This window comes from Oncorhynchus masou, chromosome 22 (assembly GCF_036934945.1).
Source record: "Oncorhynchus masou masou isolate Uvic2021 chromosome 22, UVic_Omas_1.1, whole genome shotgun sequence".
In the NCBI taxonomy this organism is placed as follows: Eukaryota; Metazoa; Chordata; class Actinopteri; order Salmoniformes; family Salmonidae; genus Oncorhynchus; species Oncorhynchus masou.
In genome coordinates, this window is record NC_088233.1 from 51,773,063 (window position 1) to 51,798,421 (window position 25,359).

At 40.3% G+C, this 25,359-nt stretch overlaps 1 protein-coding gene across 1 annotated transcript in view; it reads left to right on the forward strand.

Moving 5' to 3' along the window:
* snx33 (sorting nexin 33) overlaps window positions 1–17,777 on the forward strand; it is a 41,016-nt gene extending 23,239 nt beyond the window's left edge. Inside the window, exon 2 of the mRNA XM_064930555.1 lies at window positions 12,046–17,777. Within this exon, the coding sequence (XP_064786627.1) occupies window positions 12,046–12,299 (254 nt within the window). The 3' untranslated portion in view covers window positions 12,300–17,777. The remainder of the gene's footprint in view (window positions 1–12,045) is intronic.
* The last annotated feature ends 7,582 nt before the right edge of the window (window positions 17,778–25,359 follow it).

Here is a 25,359-nt window from a genome sequence, read left to right on the forward strand (position 1 = left end):
TTGGCATTTTTAGCTAATATTGGCTAATTCCAATATGTTCACCGATATATCGTGCATCCCTAGTTTCCACAACTACGTCAAATGTCTTCCACAGATCTGACTTCCCCTTTCCCTCCTGAGCAACCAGTAAACATTTGCCCGTTTCGAGTTACTTTTTCATGGCCTCCTCATCCATTTTGCTTTTGTCATTACTGTGTTCTGAGTTTTTTGTAACCAATTTATTGATGTGATTATGATAGGTCAAGCCCTATTGGTCGCCTGCGACGCTTACTTGATCCACGTAAAGAGAGCAGGGTTCAGGGAATAGGTCATGTTTTTCGTAAACAAATTAGGGATTTCGGTAACATAACTTTTCAGTCAGAAAAAGAGACTAATAAATGACTGAAATTATTTTGCAGCTTCAGCACAGACAGTTCAATAAACACTTGCTGTGCGTTGGTGCCGTTTCGCTGCAGTAGGGAGGAGAGTGAGACAACGTGCTTCAGTCACACAGGCATGCGCTGGCAATTTTTTTTAACACAGTGTGATCATCAGGCTCTTTCTTGAGTCATTTGTGTGTGCTTAAAGCATCAGACAAGCTCAGTGCATATGTAGTTGATGTTATTATTCAAACACATAGGGTGTGTCTGTCTATATATGGGAAATATCAGTTGAAACATTTAGACCAATCAATTAGTCGAAAGACTAGGACAACTCTCGATCGTCCAAGATCTTTTTCAATCGGGGACAGCCCTAATAGACATGTTTTAGTTCAATAAACATGAATTTACCTACATCTTTATGTGAACGAATATCATAGGCAGATTTAATTCACAACCTGAGTAAGTGGAAACTCAAAACACATTAGCTATATCGTTATTCTAAATATAATACCCACTGGTAGTAGCTATGTATTAATATAACAGTAAATGTAATGTCCTAAAAAAACGTAGCAGCCAATGAGGCCCATGCACTCGCAATGGCCAATGCGCATTTGGTGCGCTCTGTATCTCAAAGCCATATAAAATATGTTGGTTGCAACAATAGTTGCAATAGAGCTCAAAATTGAGTTGAAACATAAACCGTATACCTACAGAAAGCTGAGAACCCCCTCTCTTCAACTCTTACAACAAGTATTACACAGGATAGATGTTTTTTTAGATGTTTTTTTTTCTTCTTGATTTTGAAATGTTATACAATCAGGAAGCATTTTTTTCTCTCGGAGCACAGTGGGAGAGCCATTGAATGGCTCACTCATCACAGCATCCAGGCCCCTGCGAAACAGGCACAGCAGCAGGGCAGACATTATAGGAGAATGCACTTTACTGTATGACCAAATCTTGTTTTTAGCCTCCTAAAACAATTAGATGCTTTGAGTGAGGTGACCATGTGGAATGTGCAGCTCACACCGATGCGACCAACAAAATGTTTATTTTATTTTATTTGTCAGTTAAGAACAAATTCTTATTTTCAATGACGGCCTAGGAACAGTGGGTTAACTGCCTGTTCAGGGGCAGTTACTCGCACAGCCAAGTCAAAGGGTCCAACAACCCTCCCGAAAGCAATTTCTTTTTATCAATCCTCCCCTATTTGGACTACCCCCAAATAAATATTGAACTGTCCCTAAATGGTAGCAGTCTGGAGGCCTGTGTGGGAAAGGGGAATGCACAAAATTGTACTGGAGATTCCTGTGTTTAATTCACCAGAGTGGTTGTGTTCACAATTAATCTCTTCCGCCCCCCACCCCTCTCGCCCTCTCTCCTCTTCCTCTCTATTCCCCCTTCTCTCTGCCACTCTTCCTCAATTGCATAGCATGGTTAGTATACCAGTTTCACTCTCACTATAACTTATAATATCGCTCAATTCTCTCCACAACTTAGAATGGTCACAAGTGGTGGTACAGTAGCTGAGGAAAGCCATCTGGTTGGACTAAATAAACAAATCTAGTGGTGACTTTCTAGGCCATTGGGACATTTATTAGCAAGCATTTATTCCAGTGGATTGACATGAGTAAAGGGATACCAATTTTCTACAACTACCATTACTACTATGATGACTACCACTATTACTTTTACTATTTTTTTATTTAGCACATGAATCACAGAGTTCTGAAATGCCCCATGTACGTAATGGACAGATACAATATTTTCATATGTTATGTACGTTATAACATATACACGGGGAAACAGACCATTGCATAAGATCCACATTCCAGTCTTTTCTTCTTAAGGGACATGGCATAAGGACATTTGGAAACACCCCCTCCAATACATTATTCTTGGTCAGAGCCACAGACTCTTCAGTACAGCCCTGCCCCTGGAACAGCAATAAAATTCCCTACATGCTTACTCAGACTGCAGCCTGGATTTCTATAGAAACTAGGGTTGGGCGGTATCCAGATTGTCATACCTTCATACCGACACTGAACACAAGTGGCGCTATTTTCAATATGAAGGCTAGCAATGCTAAAAAGTGCACTACATCAAATCAAATGTATTTATATAGCCCTTCGTACATCAGCTGATATCTCAAAGTGCTGTACAGAAACCCAGCCTAAAACCCCAAACAGCAAGCAATGCAGGTGTAGAAGTACGGTGGCTAGGAAAAACTCCCTCGAAAGGCCAAAACCTAGGAAGAAACCTAGAGAGGAACCAGGCTATGTGGGGTGGCCAGTCCTCTTCTGGCTGTGCCGGGTGGAGATTATAACAGAACATGGCCAAGATGTTCAAATGTTCATAAATGACCAGCATGGCCAAATAATAATAATCACAGGCAGAACAGTTGAAACTGAAGCAGCAGCACGGCCAGGTGGACTGGGCACAGCAAGAAGTCATCATGTCAGGTAGTCCTGAGGCATGGTCCTAGGGCTCAGGTCCTCCGAGAGAGGGAAAGAAAGAAAGAGAGAAAGAGAGAATTAGAGAGAGGATACTTAAATTCACACAGGACACCGGATAGGACAGGAGAAGTAGTCCAGATATAACAAACTGACCCTAGCCCACCGACACATAAACTACTGCAGCATAAATACTGGAGGCTGAGACAGGAGGGGTCAGGAGACACTGTGGCCCCATCCGATGACACCCCCGGACAGGGCCAAACAGGAAGGATATAACCCCACCCACTTTGCCAAAGCACAGCCCCCACACCACTAGAGGGATATCTTCAACCACCAACTTACCATCCTGAGACAAGGCCGAGTATAGCCCACAAAGATCTCCACCACGGCACAACCCAAGGGGGGGCGCCAACCCAGACAGGAAGATCACATCAGTGACTCAACCCACTCAAGTGACGCACCCCTCCTAGGGACGGTATGAAAGAGCCCTAGTAAGTCAGTGACTCAGCCCCTGTAATAGGGTTAGAGGCAGAGAATCCCAGTGGAAAGAGGGGAACCGGCCAGGCAGAGACAGCAAGGGCGGTATGTTGCTCCAAAGCCTTTCCGTTCACCTTCACACTCCTGGGCCAGACTATGATCCCCTGAGTCTTCAGTAAAGACTTAAAGATTGAGACCGAGTCTGTGTCTCTCACATGGGTAGGCAGACCATTCCATAAAAATGGAGCTCAATAGGAGAAAGCCCTGCCTCCAGCTGTTTGCTTAGAAATTCTATGGACAATTAGGAGGCCTGCGTCTTGTGACCGTAGCGTACGTGTAGGTATGTACGGCAGGACCAAATGAGAGAGCTAAGTAGGAGCAAGCCCAAGTAATGCTTTGTAGGTTAGCAGTAAAACCTTGAAATCAGCCCTTGCCTTGACAGGAAGCCAGTGTAGGGAGGCTAGCACTGGAGTAGTATGATCAAATTTTTTGGTTCTACTCAGGATTCTAGCAGCCGTATTTAGCACTAACTGAAGTTTATTTAGTGCTTTATCCGGGTAGCCGGAAAGTAAAGCATTGCAGTAGTCTAACCTAGAAGTGACAAAAGCATGGATACATTTTTCTGCATCATTTTTGGACAGAAAATGTCTGATTTTTGCAATGTTACGTAGATGGAAAAAAGCTGTCCTTGAAACAGTCTTGATATGTTCTTCAAAAGAGGGATCAGGTCAAAAGTTTTAGAACACCTACTCATTCCACCGACCACAGCATTCTGCAGAGATACAGTACGCTATCCCATCTGGTTTGGGCTTAGTGGGGCTAAAATTTGTTTTCAAACAGGACAATGACCCAACACACCTCCATGCTGTGTAAGGGATATTTTACCAAGAAGGAGAGTGATGGAGTGTTGCATCAGATGACCTGGCCTCCACAATCCCCCAACATCAACCAAATTGAGATGGTTTGGAATGAGTCGGACCACAGAGTGAAGGAAAAGCAGCCAACAAGTGCGAAGCGTATTTTGGAACTCCTTTAAAGCTGTTGGAAAAGCATTCCATGTGAAGTTGGTTGGGAGAATGCCAACAGTGTGCAAAGCTGTCATCAAGGCAAAGGGTGGCTATTTGAAGAATCGCAAATATAAAATACATTTTGATATGTTTAACACTTTTTTGGTTACTGCATGATTCCATGTGTTATTTAATAGTTTTGATGTCTTCACTATTAGTGTACTATTTAGAAGATAGTAAAAATAAAGAAAAACCCTTGAATGAGTAGGAAGTTCTAAAACCTTTGACTGGTAGTGTACATGTAAAGTTCCATAGCGAATATGCAGTTATTATACAATCTCCTCTGACATAAACTATTTGCACTGCTGACGTATCAGTTCATAAAGTTACACAACTACAATGCTACTCACTATTAGACATAAAGGCTCTCAAACCAGGAGAGTCTGCTGTTGCCAAGAGGAGCTTGATTGCAATTCACAACTGCAGAACATTTAGCACATTTTAGACCGTTAATAGTTAGGTTATAATATATCTAGCAGGCAAACATTTAGTTGTGAATTTCATACTGTAACTAGATCACCTGGTGTGTGCTGCACAACAAAGCTCCGGTCTCTTATTGTTGTGTGCTTGTAAATAATATGTGACTGGGGACTACCGGTAAGCCTAATAAAATAAAATAAATTGACGGTTGTAAAAATTCACCAAACACATGGTGCGGTTTTAGGTTGGGTTTGGTACAGCAGGACAATGAGATGCCATTCACAATGTTCCTGGCATTGTTTGTTGTGACAGGTATGTTATTTTTACTTATTTTTTATCTTTATTTAACCAGGCAAGTCAGTTAAGAACAAATTCTTATTTTCAATGACAGCCTAGGAACAGTGTTCCTGTTCAGGGGCAGAACGACAGATTTGAATCTTGTCAGCTCGGGGGTTTGAACTTGCAACCTTCCGGTTACTAGTCCAACGCTCTAACCACTAGGCTACCCAATTCTTTCCAAAATGTATCTAAGGGTCTGTTGGGCCTCTCAAGTTTCTACTTTGATGCTGCATTTGTAACCATGTGGGAGGTGGGAATTTACAAGTTGTGAAGTCGTAAATGCAAGTTGGATGCATTCATGTGATTTGAACTCATTGAAAAAGACGATTGGCTACCGCTGAGCGATTAATGTATATTACCCTCTGTTCCCCCCATGTCTGTGTGTGGAATTGTTTGTTTGTTACGTGTGGTTCACATCAGGCTGGTTTGCGCCGGGTATGTGTTTGACCCGTGTGTTTTGTTAATTGTACCTTGTGTACTTTGGGCATTATCGCTGTTTTCCATGGGCATGAATAAAGTGCGCCTGTTATCACCCATCTCTGCTCTCCTGCACCTGTCTTACCTTCAACCAGTTGCACACATCGTGACAAAAATAGTGATTTTGTCAAGCAGCACAGGCAGCAGCTCTATAGAGATGAGATGATAACTTGAATGAAATAATAAAGTCATCAAATAAAACAAATGTAAAATACACAACAGCTGAAATATTGTATTAAAATAAAGTAATAAAGTGAATAAATGATGGTTAATAAGTGATCAGCAGTAATGGGCAGTCACTAACATCATGGGACTTTTAAAAATGGTTTTATTCTGTGTTGTTACAGCATTCAACCCACATAATGCATAGTGCATTTAATGTTTAGAAAAAATGTATCAAAACCAAAATAGATTTTTTTTACCGAAACCAAACCAACCTCAAAAAGCAATAATTGCTCAGCTCTACTAATGGCCAACAAGCTGCGCGAATCATAAACCAAAAATACAGCTATCATGATTGTAAACAAATTATAGAGTTAAATAGTTAATTAAATAATGTTTTGATGTTGCATTTAAGGGAATGCTGTTATAGAATAGGTTTGGGCGATATACCGTATATACCCTATACATAGGAATTTGGAAATAGCCATTGCATGGTTTTTGAATACCCTCAATACCATTGAAACTATTTCTTAGAAGTTTTTCAATATATTTTTATATTTGTAGCTACTTTTTAAGTAAATGCCTGTAGTCAACTTGTGCAATGCATTAGGAGATAAAGCAGATCGGTTTCTTAATTTCACCTGTCACATTATGAAGCTTACCATCGTTCCCCAGAACAGTTGAACCCGTCATGTGTTTGTTTGTAAATAGCACAACGGGAGAAAGCCGGAGCATATGAGTTTAGCTGTGTATTGACAGGGGTCACGTTTTCTATGAAAGTCAACAGTGTTTTTTTTTGCTTCAATAGAGTGATCAGGGATGTGCATCTATAGTTTCCTTCACAGAATATACATTTGTGCAACACATTCTGCAGAAAATAGCTTCATTTTCATCAGATGACAACAGAAGTGCAATGCTATTTGGCTGGGTTGTTGAATGTCCTTCCCTATAAGCGTGCTGAAAGTCTGTTGTCAATTTGTTTACTGTAAAATAGCATTGAATCTGGTCAAACATAATTATTTCCAAAAAATACCTAAGGGTTTGTAACAGGCTGATTGGTCGGCTATTTGAGCCAGTAAAGGGGGCTTTACTATTCTTAGGTAGCGGAATGACTTTTGCTTCCCTTCAGGCCTGAGGGCACACACTTTCTAGTAGGCTTAAATTGAAGATATGGCAAATAGGAGTGGCAATATCGTACACTATTATCCGCAGTCATCTTCCAAAATGTTCCATTTTGTCAGACCCCTGTGGCTAGTCATTGTTGTCAATTTTTTTTGCCTCTTCCACATTCTCTTTACGGAATTCAAAATTACAATTCTTGTCTTTCATAAATTGGTCAGTTATACTTGGATGTGTTGTGTCAGCATTTGTTGCTGGCATGTCATGCCTAAGTTTGCTAATCTTGCCAATGAAAAAATAATTTAATTAGTTGGCAATATCAGTCGGTAGCAAGTTATTATTTTAATGAACCTTTTTTCTTAAGCTACATATGTTAACGTGGGATATTTTGATAATTTTTCTGGGATGCTTGATTGTTTTCATTGCTTTACTGGAAAGATTAGCATAGTAGATATTCTCATTTTATTTATGTTAGTTCAGGGTGAGCTGCACATAGTGTACTTCCTAATAGGGCACACCGTCTAAGTGCTAACAGCATAAATCTGGTTCAAAAGCATATGATTGCTGCATGCAATAGCTGTAGGATCAGCAGAGGTATTCAGGGCAGTTAGAGGGATATAAATGAGGTACATTTGCTAAAGCATTATGATGACTCAGCGACACGATGGTAGGGATTAGCTGAGCTGGACTTGGGTCATTGTCTCAACGCAGAAAGGATCCAGACACCCAAATGATTTGGGTGGATCTCATCCTCCTTATGAAACGTGTTTTGCTTCCAAAAGGAATCAAAATTGTCAACAAAAGTCATACCCATTGAGCTGCAATAATCAAGTAGCCAGTTGTGAAGAGAAAGAATCCTGCTAAAGACAAGTATATGTCAAAACATTGTTTATTTGCGCAATGTCTCTCGTTTACATTCGCTTGTGAATGTCCAAACTGACCAAAAATTACATTCAGTAGTTACCACCTATATATGTATAACTTTATGAGCTAGATTGTCTGTCTTTGCAATTGGTTTATTTTTGTTTGCTCTCATTTGTATATTTTGCAGCTTCCTTGGAAATTCGCTATTACGTGTGCAATTTTTTTGGGGCGTTCTTGTAATAGACGCCCAATGAGTTTTTTTGCTTTTTGGTGAACCCTTTTGTTCCAAACCGGTAATAACATAAATCCCGAGATGAGAGAAGGACTGTATGATGATATGAAAATCTGGATCCATCCCAACCCTATTATAGAGGCCATTTTCTTAGTAGGTGACATCAGAGGTCACCATGTGGGAGAAGTGGGTGCTCAGGATGATAGACGAGTTTCTCACGAGTAATGACCAGTTGGATGGTCATTCAAGGGATTTTTCCCATCATATGTGTTAAATTCCCACTTCCCACGGTTACGAACACACCATGACACTGCCTTCAAAATGTTTATCTGACTTCATAAAGATAATTAAAATATACAAGCAAGCATGAGGCTTGAAATAATTGGTTGAGAGTTTAGAGTTCACCCTGTACAGATACAAGTTACCACAGAGATCATACATCCATATAGGTAGCATCAGAGTTATCTTCAGTGATCACGTTTCAGATAGATACCAGACATAGATACTATAGTATTATTCTATCAAACATTCAATAGTCAGTACTGGCCCTTTAGAGGGGGAAGGGCTGATTAGGCCTTGGGAATTATCCTTTGTGCTTTACTTTGTGTTCCTGGACCATTTCCCATGCAGTTCCGGTGACGGAGAGTACATACATTTGTGCCTATCAAATCAAAGTTTATTTGTCACGTGCGCTGAATACAACAGGTGTAGACCTTACAGTGAAATGCTTACTTACAGGCTCTAACAAATAGTGCATTTAGGGTATTAGGTGAACAATAGGTAGGTAAAGAAATAAAACAACAGGAAAAAGACAGGCTATATACAGTAGCGAGGCTATAAAAGTAGCGAGGCTACATACAGCCACCGGTTAGTCAGGCTGATTGAGGTAGTATGTGCATGAATGTATAGTTAAAGTGACTATGTATATATGATAAACAGAGTAGCAGCAGCGTAAAAAGAGGGGTGGGGGGGCACAATATGCAAATAGTCCGGGTAGCTATTTCATTACTTGTTCAGGAGTCTTATGGCTTGGGGGTAAAAACTGTTGAGAAGCCTTTTTGTCCTAGACTTGGCACTTCGGTATCGCTTGCCATGCGGTAGTAGAGAGAACAGTCTATGACTGGGGTGGCTGGGGTCTTTGACAATTTTTAGGGCCTTCCTCTGACACCGCCTGGTGTAGAGGTCCTGGATGGCAGGCAGCTTAGCCCCAGTGATGTACAGGGCCGTACGTACTACCCTCAGTAGTGCCTTGCGGTCAGAGGCCAAGCAATTGCCGTACCAGGCAGTGATGCAACCATGCTCTCGATATTGCAGCTGCAGAACCTTTTGAGGATCTCAGGACCCATGACAAATCTTTTTAGTTTCCTGAGGGGGAATAGGCTCTGTCGTGCCCTCTTCACAACTGTCTTGGTGTGTTTGGACCATTCTAGTTTGTTGTTGATGTGGACACCAAGGAACTTGAAGCTCTCAACCTGCTCCACTACAGCCCCATCGATGAGAAGCCTAGCCTACATGTGTAATGTAGTAAGATTATGAACACTTGAAAGCTTGATGAAGGAAGCAACATTTTATTGCTACATCTGTTTTGAATTCAGTGAGTTGTGTTAGCTGTTGTTTCTTACAGTAACATGATTTGTGTACTGTTACTGTAGCAGTTAAGTCTGTGGCGTAATATGCTCTATTTGGTCTAAAGCAGATTCTGCCAATGAAATTGCAGGGCGCCAAATACAAATCAACAGAAATCTCATAAATCAAATTTCTCAAACATACAAGTATTAGGCACCATTTTAAAGATAAAATTCTCATTAATCCAGCCACAGATTCTGATTTCAAAAATGCTTTACAGCGAAAGCTCCACAAACGATTATGTTAGGTCACCACCAAGTCACAGAAAAACCCAGCCATTTTTCCAGCCAAAGAGAGGAGTCACAAAAACCACAAATAGAGATAAAATGAATCACTAACCGTTGATGATCTTCATCAGATGACATTCATAGGACTTCATGTTATACAATACATGTATGTTTTGTTCGATAAAGTGCATATTTATATCCAAAAATCTAATTTTACATTGGTGTGTTATGTTCAGTAGTTCAAAAACATGCTGTGATTTTGCAGAGAGCCACATCTGTTCACAGAAATACTCATTCTAAATGTTGATGAAAATTAAAGTGTTATGCATGGAACTTTAGATATACTTCAACCACTGTGTCAGATTTCAAAAAAACTTTCCGGAAAAAGCATAATCTGAGTACGACACTCAAAGCCCAAACCAGCCAAAATAAATATCCGCCATGTTGCGCAGTCAACATTAGTCAGAAATAGCATTATAAATATTCACTTACCTTTGATGATCTTCATCAGAATACACTCCCAGGAATCCCAGTTCCACAATAAATGCTTGATTTGTTCAATAATGTCCATCATTTATGTCCAAATAGCTTCTTTTGTTAGGGCGTTTGGTAAACAAATCCAAACGCACGTTCAGGTCCAGCCGAACGTCGGATGAAAAGTTCAAAAAGTTAAATTACAGGTCGTAGAAACTTGTCAAACTAATTATAGAATCAATCTTTAGGATGTTTTTCATAAATGTTCAATAATGTTCCAGTCGGAAAATTCCATTGTGCAATGGAACGAGAGCTACCTCTCATGTGAAATGCGCGTGAGTGAGAACGAGGCTGCTGCCAGACCCCTTGGTCAAACATCTCTCATCCGCCCCCCCCCTTCACAGTATAAGCCTGAAACAACGCTCTAAAGATGGTTGACATCGAGTGGAAGCCTTAGGAAGTGCAAGGTGACCCATATCCCACTGTGTATTCGATAGGGAGTTCAAAAACTACAAACCTCAGATTTCCCACTTCCTGTTTGGATGTGTTCTCAGGTTGTTGCCTGACATATGAGTTATGTTATACTTACAGACATCATTCAAACAGTTTTAGAAACTTCAGAGTGTTTTCTATCCAATAATGCATATATTAGCATCTGGGACTGAGTAGGTGGTAGTTTACTCTGGGCACATTATTCATCCAAAAGTGAAAATGCTGCCCCCTATCCCAAAGAAGTTAAAGGTTGGAGGGTGCCTTATCTTGCCAATCTCTTGTCTACTGTAATATTCCAGGTCAGCAAAGGACAGGTTTTACGAGACTATGAGGAAGCTAAAGTCTCAAAAGGCTGTCATGTTTTCCAAAATGTCTCAAAAACACATGAACTTTGCTTATGACTATTACATACTTTGCTAAGAAATGTATTCTTCTATTGTGGACCTCTAATACCCCTCCTACATTTAAAATGTGGATTGACCAGATTGTTGACTTTCTCCCTCTTGAAAAGCTCACTTATGACCTCCGCAAGAGACAGCCCAAGTTAGATAGATTCTGGTCTCCACTACTCAACTATATTTCAAATTGGACAGAGTGAATGGGGTGATTAGAGAAATGAGCAGATACATGTTGTGTAAGGTGCTGTAAAACCTAAAAACTAATTATTTGCTCGTCATCTCAGCTAAGGCTGGAAATAGCTAATATGAACCTTGATAGTGCTGCTGCAAGTTTTATATATATATATTTTTTTAATAATTATATATTATTATTTTTTTTTAAAATATATTATTATTATTATATCTATTTTGTTTAAAGTCTGTCACATCTGTGAATGTGGAATGTGTTTTGTTGATTGATTGAAAAACAAGAAAATGTAATAAAACTTTAAATAAATAAAAAAAGCATATGAACAAGTCTTACAAGTTTTTACAATTACTGATCATAGCCCTCAAATTCGAACGCCATTCAAATGTCTAACCTGAATATGATTTTCAAGGTGTCATTGTCTTGTACAGGTCATGCTAGGTCCACACGCATGCACTGGTAGTAGTAGCATTTCCCTTTTATCGGTAGCTAGCTAGCCCACAAGTCATAGCATATTCATTGTATCGGTAGCTTGCTAACTGCTCTCTCCACAGGTCATAGCATTTCTATTGTATCGGTAGCTAGCTAACCGCAAACTTCTCCCTCCACAGGTAGTAACACTCATTTATGAGTAGCTAGCTAACCGCCAACTGCTCTCTATTTCCTCAGGTGCATTCGCCAAGGTCAAAGAGAGTCAGCGGATGAGCGACGAAGGGAAAATGGACCAGGAAGAGGCAGACGGAGTGCGTAAACGCTGCCGGACAGTGGGATTTGCTCTACAGGCTGAGATGAACCACTTCCACCAGCGTCGAGAGGTGGACTTCAAGGAGATGATGCAGGCCTACATCAAACAGCAGATCGCCTTCTACCAGCGCGTGGGCCAACAGCTGGAGCGTACCCTGCACATGTACGACAACCTGTAGAGGCTGGGCTTGTCATCAGCCCTGACGTTATCCTTTTGATCCAAAATGGCCGCCCAGTTCAACGGGGCCTCTTCAGGGGTTGTCAAAAATCCTATTGGAAACCGAGACATCCCACTGGACACACACTGGTTGTTTAAATGTCATTTGTCAATGTATTGTGACGTGGAAAAGACATTGGATTTGAACAAATTTTTCATCATTGAAATTAGGGTAAAACTTCAACTTAACTACAGAGACTTAACCTGATTAACAAGTTGTTACATCAGTCTAATTTCAACATAATCATCATAACAATTAAATACGTGGAAATTGCATTGAAAATTCCACGTAGAAATGTAAAAAATCTTCAACTTTGGGTGGTTGAAATGAAGTTTAATTTCATATTTGATTAGACATATGTTATTTGAACTGTTCAATGCTGATAGTAAAATGGTATGTTTGATGTTTGAATCAACATAATTTTTTCAACGTCATGCCATCAACCTAAATAGATGTATATTGAAATAAAATGGTAAGCCACAGTCCCAACGATTCCTGCCTGAACATTGACACCTACGGAGAGGTAATGCACTTCAGTGAAACAAGTCTACCATACAGATAGATGCCTTCCTCTATGTACCCTGCTTAGCTTGAGAAACAAGCTGTGTTCAATTCAGCTGGCCTATCATGTCAACACAGTTAGACATTGGTCAGCTTCCATACACTTTTGCATAGACTACCTAAATACCATTGAATAGTTGAAAGTAACTCCTCTAACTTTTCTTACACTAGCTGTATGTGAAAGTAAGTTTGGAGTGAGGTTGGGTTTATTATGTAAGCTACATTGACATCTGATTTTCCCAAAGACCACCATCATTTCAACGTTAGGTATACTGTCATTCGACTATGGCTGATTGGATCTTTAGAAGTATAGAAGTAGTTACCATTAGCCTTATAATTAGGATGCTGAATTTACCTCTTCATGATGACATGAAGTTGAAACTGACGTTGATTCAAACATACAATTTTACTAGGTGAAATGAAATATGTCTAATCAAATATAAAATTATATCCTTAAGAAAGCTACCCTTAAGAAAAATATAGTTTACTTAACTAAGGTTACTTTGAAAAAGTAGTTCAATATATCAAAAGTACATCATTCAGAAAAATGATTGTATGTAAATTTGAAATGTCATAGACTACAAATTGCAAGAACAGTTCACTTTGGGGTCATACATTAATGGAATATGTAATTTTAATAGAATATGTAAGTTTCAAGTGAGAATTTGGCAGGTCTGATGCCGAAAACCCCCCAAAATATTTCACACTTCACCCATATATATATATTTTTTTTTTGACTAGTTCAACTACCACCTAGCTTCTTCAAATGTAGTTAAATTACTAGTTGAACTTCATGTAGTTTGCTACTCCCCAACACAAAATATCAACCAGTTTCATACACTTAGTGTACAAAACATTAGGAACACCTGGTCTTTCCATTACATAGACTGACCAGGTGAAAGCTATGATCACTTGTTCACTCCACTTCAATCAGTGCAAATGAAGGGGAGGAGACAGGTTAAAGAAGGATTTTTAAACCTTGAGACAATTGAGACATGGATTGTGTTTGTGTGCCATTCCAAGAGTGAATGGGCAAGACAAAAGATTTAAGTGCCTTTGAAAGGGGTATGGTAGTAGGTGCCAGACACACTGGTTTGTGTCAAGAATTTAGGGTAAAAAGGAGGGGGCGATATAGCTCCAATATTAGGTAGGTATCCCTAATGTTTTGTACACTTAACCTGGATGAACATAGGATTTTTATATATATATATATATATATATATATATATATATATATATATATATATATAGTACGTTTATATGTGGAATTTCCAATGCATTTTCAACATATACGTAGTTCTGATGATTATGTTGAAATTAGATTGATGTATCAATCTGTTATTCAGGTCAAGTCATTGTATTGAAGTTGAAGTTTTACCCTCATTTCAATCATTACAACGCTGGTTGAAATGAGATGAAATCAGTACTGTTTGATTACTTTTTGTATTTTCCACATTGATTCCACGTCACAATACGTTGACAAATGGTATTGAAACAATGTTGATTTAACCAGTGTGTGCCCAGCGGGATGGCTGCAAGCTGGAAAAGTTTATCTGTTTATTCTCTTTCTTCATGGTGGACCATGATAGTCACACAAACCCTGGCTTGAAAGAAGAGAGGGGTTGCTGAGGTTGCGTCCTTATAAAGATGACTTTCTGCTTATTTTGACTTGAATATGGGCCAAGTGGTTCATAGACTTGGACAGAAAGAGGGCATGTTCTTGAAGAGGCTGGAGAAGCCAGTTTGTGCACTTCACGTAATAGTCACTTTCCAGGCTGAAATTCAAAGTCTAAATTCTTTGTTTCAAGGGACTTACACCATTGTCTTCTTCATAAAGCCAACAATTTTGCTATGTTATGACCAACATTGTTTTGTTGTTGTATACAATACCATCTATTTAAGGTGTTTGCAACAAATCTTAATACGTCAATTGATAGGTGGAATTTAAGAATTCTCTGTAGAGGTTCAAAGATAGGCATGTGTAGCCTTAAGCAGACGGTAGGAGCTGAACCCTTTTCGTGTACTGTATGAAAACCCTGACAGAGTCCATGCCATCTCCTCCCGTTGTTTCTCAGAGTAAGGGCTTGAATGCTCAGGTGTTCACTGCAAACGTGTTACCTGAATGTATCTTCTTGAGCTCTCCGTACAAGCCATGACTGTGCCAGATGGAGGCTTTCAGAGTTCCAAGAGGCAGCAGCTGCACTACATGGCTTAAGAGAATTAACATCATGGAATTAATGTTACTTTTTCCCGTGGTCCCTATCAGTGCCTTGAAGGAGCAGAGGTATTTTAGTGTGATTTTCTAAACAAATGTCTTCACCTGCTTCTTTGCCCATTTGAGGAGAAGCAGGCCTTTGGAATCAGTTGTGCTCCAGTTGAGTTTGCACAGGAGCTTTGCACCCGCCGATCATGGTGTGTGTGCGTGCATGCCTCCGTGCGATTGTAAATCGTTGGGTTATTGATAGACTCCTTGTTCTTTCTGTTGCAACAAACGTTTGGCCAGCAGTCTTGAAGTTGGAAGTCCTTAATGTTACAGTAAGTGTAAACAAGGAGTAATCACCCCTCTTATTTGAGAAACAATGTTGACTTTGAACATAGTGTTCTTCTCTGAGCTGAATCATTACCGCACCAATTTCAGTGTTGATTACCAAATAATTGAAGTTGTTCCAGTCATATAACACATGTATTTTAATAGGAGCCACCTTGTGAGACTTTATAGAGATCTGTGGTTTGTTTGAGCTATCTTTAGAACTATTATGAATCTAAGAGGTTAAGACGGAGACACTGCTTCTCAGTGAAAGCATTGCCTCAAGAACAGTCAAGTAAATGATTAAATACAGAGCACTAACTTGTTCACAATTAAGGCGTTGCTTTGAATAGTTACTTGAGTTAACGGTCCATTCACATGCTTTAATTGGCTTTCCCCAAGTACCGTTAAATAATACAGTACTCTACTCAGGGTTTTTATTCTGATGATGGAATATTGAAGTATAAATGTCTCGCACAGACCCCAAAGAGTTCTCCTGACATGTATTTCCATTCACTTCAATTTGACAGGACAAAAACCAATCACCAAAAAAACAATACTATAAGTTATTGGATGATGTTTTTTTCCCAGTAATGCTTGAGACCATAGTTTGAGTAAATAAACCAAGACTGCCCTGCCATTACCTTTTAAGTAAACCACAAAAGTCTGACTCTGTCTATGACTCAGTACTGAGTGTTGTCTCAATGGCTGGTCCACTTCCAACGTACATTCCAGGGTAGATGTTAAAACCAGGTGTTTCACAACACTTCTTGTGAAATGTCCTCATCTTCTCGCCTGTTTTTTTTTATTTTTATTACACAAAGACCAAAGTATCATTATTTAGCACTCAGTATGAAATGAAAGGGTCTCTCCAATAAATAGCTGACCATACATAGGAGGTGGTCGAGTGTTGGCTGTCTTCAATGGTTTTCTTATTCATACGGTCACATTTTGAGGAGATGGGTCTGACATCCTCTGTGGAAAGAGACTAACAGGGCAAAAGGAGAAGGAATATTCAGGAGAAAAGGACTGGAAATGATTCCATGTGAACTGTTACTCACCGACCCTGACTGACACTGGCAGTGCAAACGGTAATGTAAGGACATGTTGACGAACTGTATGGCTGGTGGAAGGACACTCACATGAGTCTGACATGGATGATTCGGGCTTAACGAGTATGTGTGAGAATGAGACTGGGACTGGCATGATGAGACCTAAGGTTCTGTTATATTTTCCTATATTGAAATACACACTGTCTTAGGATTTTGGCACAAGGAACGATGTCACTAAGGGAGGCTCTGAAAGGCTTAATAAAAGCGATCATGCTGATTCTGATCTTTAATGTTGTTTATCTATCTTTGTACGTGGAGCAGTGAGTTAATGTTGCCTTAGGGAAAGATGGGGGGTGCTTTCTGGAGCCTTCAGAATATATGGTATGAATACACACTATACAAATTGTATTACTAAATTGCTGGGTAAAAGACACAAAAAGGCACGTATGCTATTAGCACAATGATATTTGACATCACATAATATGGATATTTTTCCAGCTTTAACTGGGAAACTACCGCAACGAGTCAAACTCCCTCTACGCAAACTTGTAAAAAAAATATTGAGAAGGAGATTTTATGTTTTTTTTTACGAGTCTGCATAGAGGGAGTTTGATTTTTTGCAGTAGTTTCCCAGTCAAAGCTGAAAATATACATTTTATGTCAGCAAGTATTCTCATAGAATTCCTATGGCATATGCGTTGAATGGTCCATTTATGTCAGAACCAAATACATTTAAACTCAGTTTTTTTCACAATTCCTGACATTTAATCCAAGTACAAATTCTCTGTCTTAGGTCAGTTAGGATCACCACTTCATTTTAAGAGTGTGAAATGTCAGAATAATAGTAAAGAGAATGATTTATTTCAGCTTCTTTCATCACATTCCCAGTGGGTCAGAAGTTTACAAACACTCAATTAGTATTTTGTAGCTTTGCCTTTAAATTGTTTAACTTGGGTCTGTCACGACTTACGCCGAAGTCGGTCTCTCTCCTTGTTCGGGCGGCAAATCGGCGGTCGATGTCACCGGTCTTCTAGCCATCGCCCATCCACCTTTCATTTTCCATTTGTTTTGTCTTTTCTTCCCACACACCTGGTTTCAATTCCATCATTACATGTTGTGTATTTAACCCTCTGTTCCCCCCATGTCCTTGTCCAGAATTGGTTATTGTAGTGCTTGTGCACGTCATGCTGATGTGTAACGGGTTTTGTTTACCCATTGATTTATTGTTCTGTTTACGGTGGTTTTGTTTATTAAACTGCGTCAGGGGTGCGTCAGGGGTGCATTCAGTCCTCCACTTCACCCGCCTCCTTGAGTTTCCTTTTTGTGAAGAAAAAGGAGGGAGGTCTGCGCCCGTGTATTGACTATCGGGGTCTGAATCAGATCACTGTGAGGTATAGCTACCCGCTACCACTCATAGCCACAGCGATTGAGTCAATGCACAGGGCGTGCTTCTTCACCAAACTACATCTCAGGAGCATTTACAACCTGGTGCGTATCCAGGAGGGAGACGAGTGGAAGACTGCTTTCAGTACCACCTCAGGGCACTATGAGTACCTCGTCATGCCGTACGGGTTGATGAATGTGCCATCAGTCTTCCAAGCCTTTGTAGACGAGATTTTCAGGGACCTGTACAGGCAGGGTGTAGTGGTGTATATTGATGACATTCTGATATACTCCGCTACACGCGCCGAGCATATGTCCCTGGTGCGCAGGGTGCTTGGTTACAGTCCATCTCCTTCCTAGGGTATAGCATTTCCACTTCAGGGGTGGAGATGGAGAGTGACCGCATTTCAGCCGTGCTTGATTGGCCGACTCCCACCACGGTAAAGGAGGTGCTGCGGTTCTTAGGGTTTGCCAATTACTACGAAGGTTTATCCAGGATTTTGGTCAGGTAGCGGCTCCCATTCCCTCACTGCTGAAGGGGGGCCCGGTACGTTTGCAGTGGTCAGCTGAGGCGGACAGGGCTTTTAGCCACCTGAGGGCTCTGCTTACCTCAGCCCCCATGCTGGCCCATCGGGATCCCTCTTTGGCGGTCATAGTGGAGGTGGACGCGTCCGAGGCTGGGATAGGAGCTGTGCTCTCTCTCTCTCTCTCTCTCTCTCTCTCTCTCTCTCTCTCTCTCTCTCTCTCTCTCTCTCTCTCTCTCTCTCTCTCTCTCTCACAGCTTTTGTTCATAATGAAATCTGAAAATACTCTGTATACATTCAGTAACATGACAATAATAAGAAAAAAAAGGAAAAGGGGGATAGGTGCAACATAAGACAAACAAATTGCAAGGGTTTGAGTGAGAGGACTAACTGGTGTCTTCAAGTGGCCATACACTTCTCCAAAGTGCACAGGTCCTAAGTAATTTCAACACACTTGACTCAAAGAAGAGTCAACTTCTTAAGTTAATAAGTTACTTTTTTTTAGCTCTCCTAGCTGTGCCATTGAGGAACTAAACACTTGTTGTTGTTTTGTTTGGAACGCAATCCTGCATCCCCGCCATCACACAATTACTGTTGCTGTTTACGCAATCCCAAAACGGTCTATTATAAATCGCTATCTTGACCCTGTATATGACATGAGTTGTATGATATGGAAATGTGAAGCGCATATTTGTACTCAACGTCTAATCTTTCAAAATACAGTCCTCTTAATTTACAGCATTTCTCTCACTCAGGCAACAAAAAATTAGCAAAAGTTGCCCAATTAGCAGGAGGGATGGCGGAAACTGCTTGACGCACGACATGGTCAAGTTCAGAATATCTTGTCAGTCAATACCTATACAGTGATGCGAAGCACAGAGCCAGGGGACTGATGTGATGTATAGCATATTACTGTACAGCCACTGCGTTCCAATTTATCAGTGGCCAAATCTGACATTTTCAACCCGTATATGGGTCCGAGTATTAAGGGCTACCATATGCAAACACAAGACCTCAAAAATAGAATCCTGTATCTCGCTACATGTGAAGCATTTGAGCATTGAAGATCATCAGGGGCTCTAGGAAAGCATCAGCTCATAATCCTTAGTCAAACTCTCCCACAGGCAAAGAATAGCTTGAAGTAAGCCTCAATAACAGAATCTGAATTAAAAATGGAATTGGCCCACACAAGGGGTGGACTGGGACCAAAATTCAGCTCTGGAATTTTAGCTCCACCACACGAAAGGGTAACTACACCCAAACATTTGGTCGATTTTTCCCAGACCTCAGAAGCCATCTCCTGATGTTGTTTAAGCGTTGTTGTGGACTAAGAACATCCAATTTGGTTGTTTTTCTATTAAAAAAGAGTGATGTTGAGAGCGAAAAACATGAACAAAAAGTGGGATAAAGGAAACCTGGAAAAACAAAATGGAGAAAACAGAATTTGGTTTTTATACCTTTGTAACACTACTTAAATGGCAAATATGTTTTTCATACATGTCTCCTAAGGGTTAATTACTATTACATATATAATATAGGGCCAAAATATGAAAACTGGCAGTAAATCTGTGTCAGTCTCTCTCTCTCTCTCTCTTTTCTTCCTACCTCCACTGCACTTGACTGCAGCAGCAGCTGAGGTAGCTGCTTGGCCCAACAACCTACTAGGGTAACACTTTATTTTAAGGGTCCATAGTAAACCATTTATAAGGCGTTTACAAACTATTTGCTCACCATTTATTACTCATTACTCCCACATTTGTAAATGTTAATATCCACACAGGTATATATATATTTCCTTAAACATCCTGTGCGGTGTGCATATTTTTTCACCAGGTTACACTGGTCACTCAAAAAATGTACACAGTGTTTATAAAGTATAAATAGCACTCACTTTAGATTAGGGACTGCAAAAAGACTTTACTAATGATTAGTACATGGTTTATTAATGTGGGGGTAATGATTAATGAATGGTTAACAAAATAACTGATTGCCTTATACGTAGTTTATTACAGACCCTTGAAATAAAGTGTTTCTGTCATAATGTATTACAAAGAAACACTGAATTAAAGCATAATAACTGCTAAATAATCCTCTGTTAAAGGTCAGTTCAGGGATTTTTAATAGTTTTATCCATGTTTATTTGCTTCTGAATCTCAGTCTCGTCAGCCAGCGAGTGGGTCTTAGTTAATGACCTCTAGTAAAGAGTGACTCGTGTCGGTATATACTAATGGGTACCCATTATAACTTGTATTTTATAACTAGCAGTAGCACTGTATTTAATGTCTTAATGTCTTATTGGCTTATGTGTTATAAAAGCCAATCTCATTACTTTTTAGGCTTATTGCAAGTTAGTTCCCCTGAATCTCCAAATCCCTAACTAGGCCTAAGTGTTAATTAGCCTACTATTTCACACGATATACAGCCAAAATATTAACTGGCAGCTGTAGGCTAAATCTGTGTCAGTGTGTGTGTCTTTTTCTGTTTTCTCCCTACCTCGACTGCACTGTTTTCTGCAGCGGCAGCTGATCTGTCAGTGCTACGCCGAGCATCATTTCTCAGCACAGACACAATCACAGTACTTGGTCAGAGCGGGTCTCTTTGCTGATGCAGTTTTGTGTGACCACAGCTCAGGCCATCAGAAAACTGGGCCTGCTCACCTTGGTAGGGGGGGCCGGCCCACCTTGGTAGGGGGGGCCGGCCCACCTTGGTAGGGGGGGGGCGGCCCTTGCCCACTGATGAGGCACATGCTCAAATATATTATTATGACAAGAGAGAAAAGGTGCAAAAATATTTTCTTTAAATGTACAGGCCCATGGGCTGCCAATGGTGTCCTTTTTTAATTTTAATTTGCCAGAACTGCCTGATGGCCAATCCACCCATGGCCAACACCTTGAACCACTTGCCAAAGTAATGCTAACTGTGCACTTCTCCCAAAGTGCCTCGATTCAAGAAAGTGAGGAAGTGGAGAGATGAAAACAAGTCAACCTCATCTCCTTTGAGCTTTTTCCATAGGACATAGCTGAGGGTTGAATGAGGTAACTACCTGTTTTCACAAGTCAAGGGAACAGTTCTTGAAACTAGTCCAATATGGTCCCTAAGCTCGAACACTGAACTAATTTATACAAAGGAACTCATAGTCTGTGTTCCCTATATAGTGCCCTACTTTTTACCAGAGCCCAAAAGTAATGCACTACTGTATAAAGGGAATAGGGTACCATTTGGAACGCAGACCATGACCTCGTCTGTATATATTAGTATATGTATATACTGTATATACCCTATCTGTCGTCATCTTGTTTCCAACGTGCTGGAGAATGATAGGTCTAGTCTCCCCTCAGGAGAGGGGCATATTTCCTCCAGCTCCTCCTGCGTGTGTGCTTCTGGAGGGGCACATGGCAAACCCGTTACAGGCCAAAGTGCCAGCAGATGTCCATTAAAAGAACAGCATGCTGAGAAGAGGAGAGAGAAACCAGCAGTTCATGTCTGGAAGAGACAGCATTATTTTAGCCCTGTTACAGAATACCTTCGAGGACACTGTGAACCCATTGAGCATTCTCATTTGTCCCAAACTCAGTGAGAAATCAGGGCATCCTGTGAAATGCAGTTTGACTATTACCTTGACAGAGCTATGGATGCAAGGACTGACCATCCATGATACCAAATTAAAGTTTTAACCATGTTTTGAGGCTATACTGTGTTTGTTTAAATTTGCATTGTTTACAAATATTGGAGTAAAACAAGCTTATATTTGGGGTTCTGATGGGGTATGACAGTTGAACTTAGCTCATGAGGCATTTATAAACTACATTCTTGAATTATCAATGGGTATACACATACAAACAACAGCATACAGACAACAAAGGATTCTAGCTTTAAGGAATCTCCTAAGACACTGGACAGAGGAACTCTGCCTAGAAGGCCAGTATCCCGGAGTCGCCTCTTCACTGTTGACGCTGAGACTGGTGTTTTACGAGTACTATTTAATGAAGCTGCCAGTTGAGGACTTGTGAGGCATCTGTTTCTTAAACTAGACACTCTAATGTACTTGTCCTCCTGCTCAGTTGTACACCGGGGCCTCTGACTCCTCTTTCTATTCTGGTTAGAGACAGTTTGCACTGTTCTGTGAAGGGAGTAGTACACAGCGTTGTACGAGATCTTCAGTTTCTTGGCAATTTCTCGCATGGAATAGCCTCGACATGTTTCAGAAGAAACTTCTTTGTTTATGGCAATTTTGAGTCTGTAATCAAACCCACAAGTGCTGATGCTCCAGATACTCAACTAGTCTTAAGAAGGCCAGTTTTATTGCTTCTTAAATTAGCACAACAGTTTTCAGCTGTGCTAACATAATTGCAAAAGAGTTTAATGATCAATTAGCCTTTTAAAATGATAAACTTGGATTAGCTAATACAACGTGCCATTGGAACACAGGAATAATGGCCTCTGTACGCCTATGTAAAAATCAGCCATTTCCAGCTACAATAGTCATTTACAACATTAACAATGTCTACTCTGTATTTCTGATCAATTTGATGTTATTTTAATGGACAAAAAACTTGCTTCTCTTTCAAAAACAAGGACATTTCTAAGTGACCTCAAACTTTTGAATGGTAGTGTATCAGGAACTCGAGTCTGATGCATGTTTTGCACCAATAAATGCACAATTATTTATGTTTCCAGGAAATAGTTACTGACTGGGAATCTGGGATGCACATTTATTTTCTGAATTTCCCAAAGCACTTCATTATGTGCTCCTCCTTTGGATATGATTCCCTGAAGAAACATTTAAAATTAGCTTATTAAGTTACTTTTAAGTCATTTGTCTTTGAAACATGTCTTTGAAACATAGCTGGAATGCAAGTTCATTATATTACGTGGGTATGGAAGAAGTGTGTGTGGCATTTGTTTTGTTACTGAGTGTTTCTGCATGGACAGACAGTCCCAAATAGAGCAACTTCAGTGAAAAATGGAGGCATAAAGAATCTCAAGCACTTGTTCTTAAAAAAAATATTTGTTTATCATCACTTTTGCAAAACACAAGGCCTTGACCAATTTAGAGAATAAATAAACTGAAGTAAAACAAATATTTTTCAACTGTATAAACTATCTGGTAATACTTTATATGGACCACCTGTCAGCTATCACCCTGTAATACATGGACAGCTTTTCTATAGGCCCTGGAGAATTTCCTGACATGACCCGAACTAAGCATTCAATCCTAAATCAAACCCTATGGAATTTTTACCATATTGCTTACATTTATCAAAGCCTCAGAGTTCCACAAGTACAATGAGGGAAAAAAGTATTTGATCCCCTGCTGATTTTGTGCATTTGCCAACTGACAAAGAAATTATCAGGCTATAATTTTAATGGTAGGTTTATTTGAACAGTGAGAGACAGAATAACAACAAAAAAATCAAAATGTTATAAATTGATTTGCATTTTAATGAGGGAAATAAGTATTCGACCCCCTCTCAATCAAAAAGATTTCTGGCTCCCAGGTGTCTTTTATACATTTAACGAGCTGAGATTAGGAGCACACTCTTAAAGGAGTGCTCCTAATCTCATCTTGTTACCTGTATATAAGACACCTGTCCACAGAAGCAATAAATCAATCAGATTCCAAACTCTCCACCATGGTCAAGACCAAAGAACTCTCCTAGGATGTCAGGGACAAGATTGTAGACCTACACAAGGCTGGAATGGGCTACAAGACCATCGCCAAGCAGCTTGGTGAGAAGGTGAAAACAGTTGGTGCGATTATTCCCAAATGGAAGAAAGACAAAAGAACTGTCAATCTCCCTCAGCCTGGGGCTCCATGCAAGACCTCACCTCGTGGAGTTGCAATGATCATGAGAACGTTGAGGAATCAGCGCAGAACTACATGGGAGGATCTTGTCAATGATCTCAAGGCAGCGGAGACCATAGTCACCAAGAAAACAATTGTTAACACGCCGTGAAGGATTGAAATCCTGCAGCGCCCGCTCAAGAAAGCACATATACATGCCCGTCTGAAGTTTGCCAATGAACATCTGAATGATTCAGAGGACAACTGGGTGAAAATGTTGTGGTCAGATGAGACCAAAATGGAGCTCTTTGGCATTAACTCAACTCGCCGTGTTTGGAGGAGGAGGAATGCTGCCTATGACCCCAAGAACATCATCCCCACCGTCAAACATGGAGGTGGAAACATTATGCTTTGGGGGTGTTTTTCTGCAAAGGGGACAGGACAACTTCACCGCATCAAAGGGACGATGGACGGGCCATGTACCCGAAACAGTCCCGTGTGGCGCAAACACTGACACAGGAGACAATCAACCACAAAACCCAACACCAAACAGGCTACGTAAATATGGTTCCCGATCAGAGACAATGACTAACACCTGCCTCTGATTGAGAACCATATCAGGCCAAGCACAGAAACAGACAAACTAGACACAAAACATAGAATGCCCACTCAGATCACACCCTGACCAAACAAAACATAGAAACATACAAAGCAAACTATGGTCAGGGTGTGACAGGAGTGGGACAAAATCCCTCCTGAGATGTGTGCAAACCTGGTGGCCAACTACAAGAAACGTCTGACATCTGATTGCCAACAAGGGTTTTGCCACCAAGTACCATGTTTTGCAGAGGGGTCAAATACTTATTTCCCCCCTTAAAATGCTAATCAATTTATAACATTTTTGAAATGCATTTTTCTGGATTTTCTGTTGTTGTTATTCTGTCTCTCACTGTTCAAATAAACTTACCATTAAAATTATAGACTGATCATTTCTTTGTCAGTGGGCAAACATACAAAATCAGCAGGGGATCAAATACCTTTTCCCTCACTGTACATAGGGGGTAGGGATTAGGGGTTGGTTTGGGATTGGGCAAATATCTAATCTTGGCTCCTTATAGCAGCCATTTGCAACACATTACACACAGGTGGTTCACGGAATGTTACCAATTATTTTGCATCTCAAACTGGA